Raw genomic sequence first — 12,485 nt, forward strand, 5'->3', positions numbered from 1 at the left:
CCTGTATTTTTCTTTATTAGAGACAAGAACTAGAAAACTATTTCCTCCCATTTTCACCCTCTGCTTTTCCTGCTGTCTTCTTTCTCCCTCCATTTCCTTTTTCTTGGCCAAACTCTCCTTAAAGTACATTTACAAATGATCTTTAACTGGCTGCAATACTATAAGAATTTAGCTACTTAAGAACCCGTCTTGGCTGGGCGTGTTGAGTCATGCCTGTAATCCTAGCACTCTGGAAGGCTGAGGCAAACAGATTGCCTGAGCTCAGGAGTCCAAGACCAGCCTGGGCAACATGGTGAAACCCTGTCTCTACTAAAATACAAAAAATTAGCCGGGTATGATGGGGCATGCCTGTAATCCCAGCTACTGCGGAGGCTGAGGCAGGAGGATTGCTTGAACCTGGCAGGTGGAGGCTGCAGTAAGCCAAGATCGAGCCACTGCACTGCACTGTCCAGCTTGGGTGACAGAGCAAGACTCTGTCTCCAAAAAAAACAAAAACAAAGAACCCATCTCTACCAGTGTATATCACATCCCCCTCCTTTGTAAATGTGTATCTGCAGTGCAGGAAACAATGGCAAGGAATTTTGTAGAAAAACTAAGCATGAGGTAGGGCCCACCCTATCCCTTAGGCAGAGAAATGGGACCCATTTGGTTTCTTACCTCCCGATAATCATTGATGCTTCTATAAATGTTGGTGTTAGGGATTTGTCCCAGGAGAAGAATCTTAGCTCTGAAAGGAAATGCACTTGCCTTTAGGTCAGAGTTGCCTTACCTTGCCTTGTTAACCTCCTATTACCTGAGACAAAGTACCTGTGTGAACGAACAGTGGTGATGAAGAAAGCAGAAACTACTGAGATAATTAGTCCAATGTCCAGTCCCAGGAAAATTGAAGATGAGAATGTCATCATCCAAAGAGCCTTATGGAAAAGGGAATGAGGGGAAAATGAAGATCATGAAAACAAGTACAACTGAGAAAATGATCAGACCTGTTTCTCAACTCACCTTCACCCTCTCCCTCACTACACCTGGGCTTTAGAGAAATATTCCATAGCCACATGGACTGGTGCCATGACAAACAATGGGGCCCTCAAGGATGCCTAGCAATTCTTTTATGCATCCCTGGTCGCCTCTGTCTTCAAATCTCTCTCAAAACCTCAATTTCCTCATGTGCAAAATAGTAATAATGTCTACCTTATAGGCTTTGTTGAGATTAGGAATACCATTTGCAAAGCCAACTAGAATACTCACCAAATGGTAGTTGCTATTTTAAGACGTATAAGAGTTGTTGCAAATCTTTACCATCCTTTTCAAGCTCCTACCCCAGCACCTTCTCCATTACTTCGTCTTCACAGAAGAAAAGTCGGCTGAAATTCCCTTAAATATATATTTTCTTCACCACCTGCCACTTGTCAGTATCTATACTCAATGTTTCCTTATTCTCTTCCGTCCCTTTGGAAGTGTTATGCCTCCTCCTGGAATAGAAACTATCTGTGCAGTGGACCCATCCCCTCTTAGCTCCTCAGGGATCTGGCTCCAAAAGTTACCCCCTTTCATATTTCGCTGCCTCTTCTGGGTCCCCTCTCATCACATTCTATCCTCCACCTTTTATTTCTTGCTGTTTCCCCTTTCTGACCTCCGGTTTTGTACTCCAGAGAGGAGTGTGCTCCAGCAGTTATTCTGCCTGACAAGACACCACCTTCTCTTATTGGGATTGGAGACTCCTATCCTGAAATGTATTTACATTAACTGGATTAAAAGTGATTCAAGGCTGGGTGCAGTGGCTCACGCCTGTAATCCCAGCACTTTGGGAGGCCGAGGCGAGTGGATCACAAGGTTAGGAGTTTGAGACCAGCCTGGTCAATATGGTGAAACCCCATCTCTGCTAAAAATACAAAAATTAGCCGGGTGTGGTGGTGGGCGCTTGCAGTCCCAGCTACTCAGGAGGCTGAGGCAGGAGAATCACTTGAACCCGGGAGGCAGAGGTTGCAGTGGGCTGAGATCACGCCACTGTACTCCAGCCTGGGCAACAGAGTGAGACTCTGTCTCAAAAAAAAAAAAAGTCATCCAAATGTGCGATGAATGACAAACCCTTTTTGCTAGATTTGGATGTAGCTATAGCCACTTAATCCCTTTCATTTAATTTTGCATAGTTGGAATGAGGTCTTCGTGTTTTCATGTACCAACAACCTTGACTCTCCTTTTTAAAGCAAAACTGGAGTACTAGGCATCAAAGAGTTGTTTGTGTTCTTTAGGTCCATGGCAGATCTCTTTTGTTTGTTCTTTCTCCCTCTCTCCAACCTCCCTCTGCCCTCCCCTTCCTCAGCCAGGGCATCTACACTCACACAGTCATATTGGTCCTGCCTCCACAGACTGGGTAGGTTAGAAATGGTTTCAAGGTAGGGAACGACGTTGCTCAGAATAATACCAGCCAGTACAGCCTGTGGGGAAAAGATAAATCCTGGTTCATTTTCCCTTTGGGGTATAAAACTCACAAATCCCCACCAAGGAATTACAAAAAGTTAGCCTTGCCACTTTGAGATATTTTGCATTGATATTTTACATGAATACCATGTCTATGTTCCAACTCATTGTCCAATCAAATAAATTTTCTCTACGTTTCTCTTTTCTCTTCCTTTTTGATACAGGGTTTCGCTCTTGCCCAGGCTGGAGTACAGTGGCGTGCTATCAGAGCTCACTGCAGCCTTGAACTCCCGGGCTCAAGATGTCCTCCCCACTCAGCCTCCCAAGTAGCTGGGACTACATGCCATCACTCACGGCTAATTTTGTCTCTACATTTTTCTTTGCTCTCCTCCTTAATTTGCCAAAAACACAAGGCAAGATCAGGCCAAGGTCAAGGCCTGACTGATTCAGCCAGGAAAGCTGACAATAGCCCCTTTTAGATTCAGGTAGTTCATTACTCACATAGACAGTGAGAAGAAGAGTAACTTGAGAAAAGCGAAAATCACCTCCTTACCATTGAACAGGCCCCGGAGACAAAAACTTCTTATCTGAGCAATTTAAAAGGGAGCAAAGACCACCTGATGACCATCCAACAGGCCACCCGGAGGCAAAACTCCTTATCTAGGAATTTAGAAGTAAACAAACTTCCCTAATATCTCAAATTGGCATGTGATTCCAGGCCTCTTTCAACTTTTATAAGTAACAAAAATTTCTATACATCTCTGGAATGCTGTGCTGAAACTCGTTTTACAAGCCTAAGCTCCCGCCTTAAGGTCCATGAATGCTCCTAAGGAAAACCCACCATAGCGCATTCAGTCCTCTTGCTGAGGCGCCTCACTGCATCCTTTTGCAGTGTTCTTCCCTTCTAATAAACTTTCCTTTTTCAAACCTATACTATTGTCAGTAAATTCTTTTTCCCAACCTGCAAGTTGACCACTCACAGGTGCCAGGGCTCTGACATCTCGCCAGGCATAGCTAAAGGTTATAGTCATCTATCCCCTTCTGTTTCTGTGTTACTTTTGGTGTGTGGAACAAGACCCATGGGAGCTGGTGCCTTTGGCTACTTGGCCTTGCCTTGTCTGGTTTGCTTGACATATCTGTTACCTACCTTATCTAGAAACCATTCTCAGATGGGATGATAAATTAAGAGAACTTACACTCACAGAAACTCTAAAACAATTCCAACTGGGCTTTTCTTCATGTTGAATCATAATATACTGTAATGATTTCACTAATGAAATACCATTTTATCAAATTAAGTGAGCAAATTTAAAATACTGATAGCCAAGTGTGGTGGCTCATGCCTGTAATCCCAGCACTTTGTGAAGCTGAGGCAGGAGGATCACTTGAGCCCAGGAGTTCGAGACCAGCCTGGGTGACATAGTGAGACGCCATCTCTACAAAAAAAAATAAAATTAGCCAGGTGTGGTGGCATGCGACTACAGTCCCAGCTACTCGGGAGACTGAGGTGGGAGGATCACTTAAGCCTGGGAGACGGAGGCTACAGTGAGGTGTGATCGTGCCACTGCACTCCAGCCCAGTGAAAGAGCAAGACCCTGTCTCAAAAAAATAAAATAAAAGAATTGATATTACCCTTTATACATGGTTGTTGAAATAGGGTGATGCCCTTTTGGAAAATCACTTGACAGTATATCCAGAAATGCTGATATGTTTTCACACAAAAACTTTGTTTTACTTTCAGAAATTTATCCTAAATTTTGGCCAGACACAGTGGCTCATGTCTGTAATCCCAGCACTTTGGGAGGCTGAGGCAGGTGGATCTTTTGAAGCCAGGAGTTCCAGACCAATTTAGCCAATGTGGCAAAAACCTGTCTCTACTACAAATACAAAAATTAGCCGGGCATAGTGGTACATGCCTGTAATCTCAGCTACTCAGGAGGCTGAGGCATGAGAATCGCTTGAACCTGGGAGGCAGAGGTTGCAGTGAGCCAAGATCACACCACTGTACTCCAGACTGGGTGACAGAGTGAGACTCTGTCTCAAAAAAAAAAAAATCTTAAATCTAGAAAACTGTAGATGTGCCAGGCATGGTGGCTCACGCCTGTAATCCCAGCACTTTGGGAAGCTGAGGCGGGTGGATCATTTGAGGTCAGGAGTTCGAGACCAGCCTGGCCAACATAGTGCAACCTCATCTCTACTAAAAACACAAAAATTAGCCGGGCAGTAGTGGCGTGTGCCTGTAATCCCGGCTACTCAGGAGGCTGAGGTAGGAGAATTCCTTGAGCCTGGGAGGCAGAGGTTGCAGTGAGCCAAGACTGGGCCACTGCTCTCCAGTCTGGGCAAGAGAGTGAGACCCTGTCTCAAAAAAAAAAAAAAAAGGTAGATGTACAAAATTACTCATTGTTATTTATAACAAAAATGTAGACAACCTAATTTTCCAATAAATAACAAGAATATAAAATTGTACAGTTAGGTTACAACTATGCAAAGTGATATCCATTTATAGAAAATAATATTGGCTGGATAGATGCCAAAATGTTAATAGTTTTTTATTTGTGATTGTGAATGACATTTTTATCTATTTTGCATTTTCTAAAGTTTTGAAAATGAGCATGTTTACTTTTATAATGGAAAGAAAGTTTCCTAAATATGAGAAAATGAAGATTTATACGCATAAGGATATAAAAATCATCAGGGCTTCAAAGTAGAATTTAACCTACTTTTAAGAAACATTTTTGCTCACACCTGGCTGGGCGTGGTGGCTCACACCTGTAATCCCAGCACTTTGGGAGGCCGAGGCAGGTGGAATCACCTGAGGTTGGGAGTTCGAGACCAGCCTGACCAACATGGAGAAACCCTGTCTCTACTGAAAATACAAAAAAGCTAGTTGGGTGTGGTGATGCATGCCTGTAATCCCAGCTACTCGGGAGGCTGAGGCAGGAGAATCGCTTGAACCTGGGAGGTGGAGGTTGCCATGAGCCGAGATTGCGCCATTGCACTCCAGCCTGGGCAACAAGAGCGAAACTCCATCTCAAAAAAAAAAAAAAGAAAGAAAAGAAACATTTTTGCTCACACCTGTAATTCCAGCACTTTGGGAGGCTGAGGTGGGCGGATCACCTGAGGTCAGGAGTTCAAGACAAGCCTGGCCAACATGGTGAAACCCTGTCTCTACTAAAAATGCAAAAATTAGCCAGATGTGCTGGCAGGTGCCTGTAATCCCAGCTACTCAGGAGTCTGAGGCAGGAAAATTGCTTGAACCTGGGAGGCGGAGGTTGACGTGAGCTGAGCTGAGCTGAGATCATGCCACTGCACTCCAGCCTGGGCAACAGAGGGAGACTCCCATCTCCAAAAAAAAAAAAAAAGATTTTCTTGTGGTCATGAAATTCCTGTATTGGTTTAATTTCTTAGCCCTTTCCTAGCTGTCCTCTCCTCTATATTCTCTGTCTGGGAATTAGAACTAATCCTACCATGAGGAGTGGCTGAGTCCACGCTTACTCTGGCTTTCTGAGGGTACCCAGTGACCCGTTAGACACAACAGGTCAGCAGAGGAGGGAAAAGCAAAGATGAAGTTGGCAGAAATTACTTCTTTCCCACCATACTATCTTTCCCACTATGCTATCTTCTTTCCAGTCAAGAATCTCCAAACTTCCTTCAATTTGAAGAAATACGATGGGAAGGAAAAGAAACTCAACTTCATAGGGTTTTTGAAAGGTTTTTGACTTGAGGCAGGGACTATGGAGAGGAAACAAATCTTTTCATAAAACAATATGCAACAACATTTTTATCCTTCTAAATATTAAGGTGAAACATGCTCATGGTGTAAAAACGAGTTAAACTCATACACAATTTCCATTATCCCAGAGATAACCACTGGTATGTTCTATATTTTTCTTCCACACAAAATTGGAATAATATTGAATATATTATTTTGTATCATGTTTTTCAAAATTTGTGTTGGTCCTCTTGTAACTAGTTGAGACCCTAGCCTGAATGCTCTACTAGTGACTCTAACAAGGGTTTTGCAACTATTCACAGTTTTTCAAGAAAGGAAGAAGTCACTTATAGCTTGGTACTCATTGAACCTTATTGTTATAGTAATTCAACTATTCCATTGATCTTACTATAATCACAACTGTTCACTCAGAAACATGCTGACTAGATGCTATAAAATTAATGTGATGTAACATGGCTAGCCAAAAGCAAGGGCTGTTCTGTCCCCAACGTGTTTATAATAAAGGAGTCCCAACTTTTATCACTACCCTTCAGTGAACTCTGATAATTTTCGTTTGTTTGGAATTTTAAAATTCTGCTTCATTTAGTTGTAAAGAAAAAATATCCATATCCAAAGTAAATTAGTGAGTGGCCCTCCTAAAACAGATTCCAAGAGTGATAGCAACAAAGGTGCTGTAGAAACTGAATTCTGGAGATTACCTCTACTGGGAATCAGAGGACGGTTTGCATGTCAATTTGAGCTTACTAACTAGTTCCACCCTCCTTGCATAGATTCCATGCCTTGGCTCCAAGGTCCTTGAATCATATGAGCAGAAGGCAGCAGCAGCCTTGTGGGTGGTCCTGCTTTACTGACACCTGCTATTCACCAGGTGGAAAGGAAGCATTCAGAAGGATGGAGATCACATTTACAACCACCCCAGCTTCAAGGACAGCCACCTCGGTGTGTAACCAAGCTGCTACATCCACAAATAAACCTTCTCTCACCTCCTTAAGTACTATATAAAAATGGCTAACAGGAGCATGAAGAAAACTTGAAAGAAAATGATGGTCACTGAGTATAGACCTACTGTAACCCAAGAAAAGAAGGATTATAGCTAATAATTAACACACCTGGCATCTCTACAAGGTGCTGTTTCATACAAAGGGAAGAATGACACATTTGTATATAGAGGCATCCTGGCTGAATACTGAGTTAAGACACAACTTTCAGACCTGCCTTCTAGTATTGTGAACTAACCAAGAGGCAGTGTGGCAGCAACGGGAGGACTGAGTTCACACAAATGCAGAACAAGGCCTTCTGGAAGCAGTGTAGGAAAACAGATGGCATGAATGCACAGTGAGTTTCCAATCCCATGTTGGTGTGGCATCTGAAGTCTATTTTGGTCATTTTTCACTGAATCCTTACTTACAAAGCTTGCTTTATAGCTTAAGCAATAAAAAGAAGATTCAATAATAATAATAACTTATTTTATTTAATTAATTAATTTATTTATTTATTTTCTGAAACAGTCTCACTCGGTCACCCAGGCTGGAGTGCAATGGCGTGATCTCAGCTCACTGCAGCCTCCCAGGTTCAAGCGATTCTCCTGCCTCAGCCTCCAGAATGGCTGGGATTACAGGCACCTGTCACCACACCCAGCTAATTTTTGTATTTTTAGTAGAGATGGGGTTTTGCCATGTTGGCCCGGCTGATCTTGAACTCCTGACCTCAAGTGATCTGCACACCTTGGCCTCCCAAAGTGCTGGGATTACACCACTCTTGGCCTATAACTAATGCTTTTTTTTTTTTTTTAGACGGAGTCTCGCTCTGTAGCCCAGGCTTGAGTGCAGTGGTGGGATCTTGGCTCACTGCAATCTCTGCCTCCCGGGTTCAAGAGATTTTCCTGCCTCAGCCCCCAAAGTAGCTGGGATTACAGGCACGCACCACCATGCCCAGTTAATTTTTGTATTTTTAGTAGAGATGGGGTTTCTCCATGTTGGCCAGGTGGGTCTTGAACTCTTGACTTCAGGTAATCTGCCCACCTTGGCCTCCCAAAGTGCTGGGATTACAGGCACCAGCCACGGTGCCCAGCCCTATAACTAATGTTTCTTGAGTGTTTACTATAGGCCCAATACTATTACATCTATCTATCTACACACCATATAAATCTTATGTATAAATATACATATGTGTGTATGTGTGTATATATATATATATATATCACATCATTTAACCCTCAACCCTGTGATGCAGATACTATTATTTTGAATGAAAGGGACTAGAGATAGGCTGGAGCAACCATTGGGGATAATCTGAATGCAATTCTCCTCGGAGATGCCCGCCCCCCGCCCCCCCACCCCCAACCCCCCCCACACACACACCAAGGAGCAATCCAGAGCCCTGGTCGTTGTTGACTTAGTTATCTGATCAGTTCTACTTACATTTGGCAGTGCGTAGAAAAAGTGTCCCATCTTCACCATCAGGAGCAGCATCACACCTGCGCCTACCAGAGATGCAAACTGAGGAGACAGAGCCAGTTGGAGAGAAACCATCAGGAACGTATTGGTCCCTGTCTGCAACTGAGGCCTTCTGCTTGGTAAGAAGCGTGTCAGTTTTTCTTAAAAGGAGTTGAGTTCAGTCCAAGTGTATTTTTGTTGAACTGACATTTTCAAGTCTTATCAAAGTGCTAAACACATACTAGGTACTCAATAAATACTCCCTGAATGAATGGAAAGATGCTCCCTGAAAAGCTCCACATTGTCCTGGGCATTTGAATCTTTACTGCCACTGCTCTGTGCTATGAATCTGAATTCTCCTAAAATCTGATTTGCATCTCCTCCTAAGTTTAACCTCTCCTTGCACAATTTAGAAAAGCCCTAGTTGGCCGGGCGCGGTGGCTCACACCTGTAATCCCAGCACTTTGGGAGGCTGAGGCCGGCAGATCACAAGGTCAAAAGATTGAGACCATCCTGGCCAACATGGTGAAACCTCGTCTCTACTAAAAATACAAAAATTAGCTGGGCTTGGTGGTGTGCACCTGTAATTCCAGCTACTTGGGAGGCTGAGGGAGGAGAATCGCTTGAACCCGGGAGATGGAGATTGCAGTGAGCCAAGATCGCGCCACTGCGCTCCAGCCTGGTGACAGAGTGAGACTCCAACTCACAAAAAAATAAAAAATAAAAAAAATAAGGAAAGAAAAGCCCTAGTAGCTCCTCAGTGTCAGCCCTAAAATCCAAAGCACCCTACTTCCCATGTAAATAAATTTCCCACCCCTCACTCTCCTGTTTGCTGCTTGGGTAACTGCCCATCTAGCAGCTGCAGTGGAGCTTCATCTTAAAAAACACAAAGATAATCACTTCCCATTTTCCTGCTTTAGTTTCTCTCTGCTCCAGTGCCATCAAAAAGAAAGAAAGAAAGAAAAAGCTACAAACATGAGTCAAGGCTGTGTATAGCAGCTCTGGATCCTATCCCAGTCGGGTTGACTACTTTGGGCTCAGTGTCTCTTGGTAAGCAGTGATTCTCACTTGGCAAAATAAAGGTGGAAAACTAAGAAGCATAGTTTCCTTGATAAGCCCAGTGGTCTCCGGATAGTCTTGGACTCATTATATCCTCTATTGGTAACTTTCCATTTTGTAAGCCACTAGTAATAAAAATAATAGCAACCAGTGTCATTTTCCACTGCGATAGGAATAGGCGATGGGGCAAAATTATAACCACAAATCAGAACAATGGCACAGAAAAGCAAGAACTGAGGGAGTCTCTCGATTCTAATCTACCAAAGGACCACTCAGCAATGATTCTCTGATTTTTCTCTGTATTTTTTACGTGGGGGGGAAACACACGCCTTCCCACTGGGTTCCCTCTCACTACTCATTGCTATTTGCCATACAAATGTATTGCTGAAAATAATAGCAATGCAATCAACGTCCTGCTTCTTTCTTTCCCCATCCCAGCTGACTTACAGCTAAAGTGAGTGGCCTGAAGTGGAAAGGCTGAATCACATGAGAGTAGTGTAGGAAGGACTCAGGAAAATGGATCACCATAACTGAAACTCAAAAAGCTCTGATGGCAAACATTTCAGACACTGTGGAACTGAGACGGGTAACCCCAAAGCCTCTCCAGCCAGGTGACATGTCAGCCTGTTGCTGGATCTAATTTCTGGCTGTAGCTTCAGTTGGCCTTTGCTGATGCTATAGAAGAAAACTATTTTCATTAGCACAGGAAATCTATATCAGGCCTTTTCTTTTCTGCCACTTTTTTCTCCAAAATTCTCCTGATTATTTTTAAGGAAACAAAGGTAGGCAGACACAAAATAAGTTGTATAAAACTAGGTTAGGCCAGGCGTGGTGGCTCGCACCTGTAATCCCAGCACTTTGGGAGGCCGAGCCAGGCAGATCACCTGAGGTCAGGAGTTTGAGACCAGCCTGGCCAACATGGTGAAACCCCATCTCTACTAAAAATACAAAAAAATTAGCTGGGGGTAGTGGCGGGCGCCTATAATCCCAGCTACTTGGGAGGTTGAGGCAGGAGAATCGCTTGCACCTGGGAGGCAGAGGTTGCAGTGAGCCAAGACCGCGCCAATGCACTCCAGCCAGGGCAACAAGAGCAAAGCTCCATCTCAAAACAACAACAACAACAAAAATCCTAGGTCAAAATGAGCACAAACTAGACACCAAATCCCATAAAATTAGCTGCTCAGAGAGGGTTGGAGGCCTGCCAATAATTGTGTCCCCCTTGGCTGCACATTCATAGGAATGGGTTTTGGGATCAGAAGACCATCCTCAGTGGCACTGTGCCTCAGGAAGATGCTCGATGGCTCTCAGAAGCTCAGCCTCAGTGCCTGAACAGGGTCTGATGACAGCAAGCACTGTCTGCATGTTTTACATCTCATGCATGCTTTGTTTTTCTGACCAGATTTTCCATCACTTTTCCAGGCTTTCTTGAAGCCTGACTGAAGGCAGACTGACTCTGCCTTCTCTCCAGAGAGTCAAAGCCGTGTGAGTTCCCATAGCCACAGCCACAATCAACATGCAGACCCTCAGGCATCATTGCTCCATGTACAGGGGGCTCCATGAAGTAGAATAGCAGATGATGAACACCTGCCCAGGCACTTGGGTCTTGGGGTAGAAGTGATGATTTTTGAACTCTTAAGAGACAGGCACCCATTAGCATCTAATTTAATTCTCACAATGGGCAAGTCTGTCTTATCCCCACTTACCAGATGAATACTAGAGCCTCAGAGAGCAAAATTAATTTGCCCACGGTCACATACATCTAGGAAGCATGGGGTCAGGTTCAACCTCCCCTGACCATCTGACTCCAAAATCCAGGCACTCTCCACTGCCCCATTGGCTTCCTCTAAAAAGAACGCAACTCATTCATTTCTCTCTTTTACAATAACCCATTTTAAAGCTGTTCGGGGAGCCTGGGCAAGGCAGGTCCTTAGAGAGCAGGGGGCAATGAAAGAAACCTAATCTTGGAGAACACGGAAGCACAGTGGTACGAATAGGATGACCAGAAAGATGGAGTGGGGCACAGCCCAGCTGGCCACAGGCCTACTAGGGCTCATCACATCCCCTTTGCCATGGGTCAGGCCTGCCAATGCCTCAGGCTGAGGCTGTGGCCAGAAGGACCAGTAGGTTTTGCTGCAGCCACTGGAGGGAAATGAGTTCTAGACAGCAAGAAATTAAGTGAAATCTAGACACATATACACAGTTTGCATCTATGCCAGATAAAAAATAAAAACAAAGTGACCCTTGATGGCAGATTATTTTTGAGAAGTTCAGAGCCAGCCCCCTATTTCTCTTTTCTGCAGTCCTAAGAAACTTTGAAGAAATGGGGGCATTCTCAGCAGAGTGAATCAAGAGCCCCCAAGGGGTTGGGGCACGGTGGCTCATGCCTGTAATCCTAGCACTCTGGGGGGCTGAAGTGAGAAGATCACTTGAGGCCTGGAGTTTGGGCAACATAGCGAGACCCTATCGCTGAAAAAAAAAAAATCATAAGGCCTCCAGAGATAAGAGGTGGAGAGAAAACTCCACTCCCATGGAATGAAGAAGATGAATGAGTCTCAGAGGCCTTTTCTGATCCAGATTAGGAACTCAAGAGTATAGTCTGGGCAGCTGCCATGTGTAGGGCCAGGGGTCAGCAGCATTCTTTGCTTGAGCCAGCGATTTGCAAGGGGCATGTCAAGGCGTCAGGGAGGGCTTCTCAGCATTCCTACGGACATGCCTCCCTGTGGAGGGCCGCTGCACTGCATTGAGAGGTGTCACTGGCAGAACTATGCTGCAGAGATGAACAAGGTGGCAGCAGAAAACAAAATGAGTGCCATAGGCTACCTTTGAGGCAGACCTTCTGT

General features: G+C 44.3%; 1 protein-coding gene across 4 annotated transcripts in view; it reads right to left on the reverse strand.

Annotated features, from left to right (window-relative positions):
- The window catches only part of SLC26A8 (solute carrier family 26 member 8), an 82,891-nt gene that overhangs the window by 17,002 nt on the left and 53,404 nt on the right, over positions 1–12,485 (reverse strand). For all 4 annotated transcript variants that reach the window (XM_054557422.2, XM_054557425.2, XM_024248239.3 and 1 more), the window contains 4 exons: positions 8,572–8,649; positions 2,340–2,435; positions 808–914; positions 658–727 (listed from right to left, as the gene is read on the reverse strand). In XM_054557422.2, the coding sequence (XP_054413397.2) occupies positions 658–727; positions 808–914; positions 2,340–2,435; positions 8,572–8,649 (351 nt within the window). The remainder of the gene's footprint in view (positions 1–657; positions 728–807; positions 915–2,339; positions 2,436–8,571; positions 8,650–12,485) is intronic.

The sequence above is a fragment of the Pongo abelii genome, chromosome 5 (genome assembly GCF_028885655.2).
Source record: "Pongo abelii isolate AG06213 chromosome 5, NHGRI_mPonAbe1-v2.0_pri, whole genome shotgun sequence".
NCBI lineage: Eukaryota > Metazoa > Chordata > Mammalia > Primates > Hominidae > Pongo > Pongo abelii.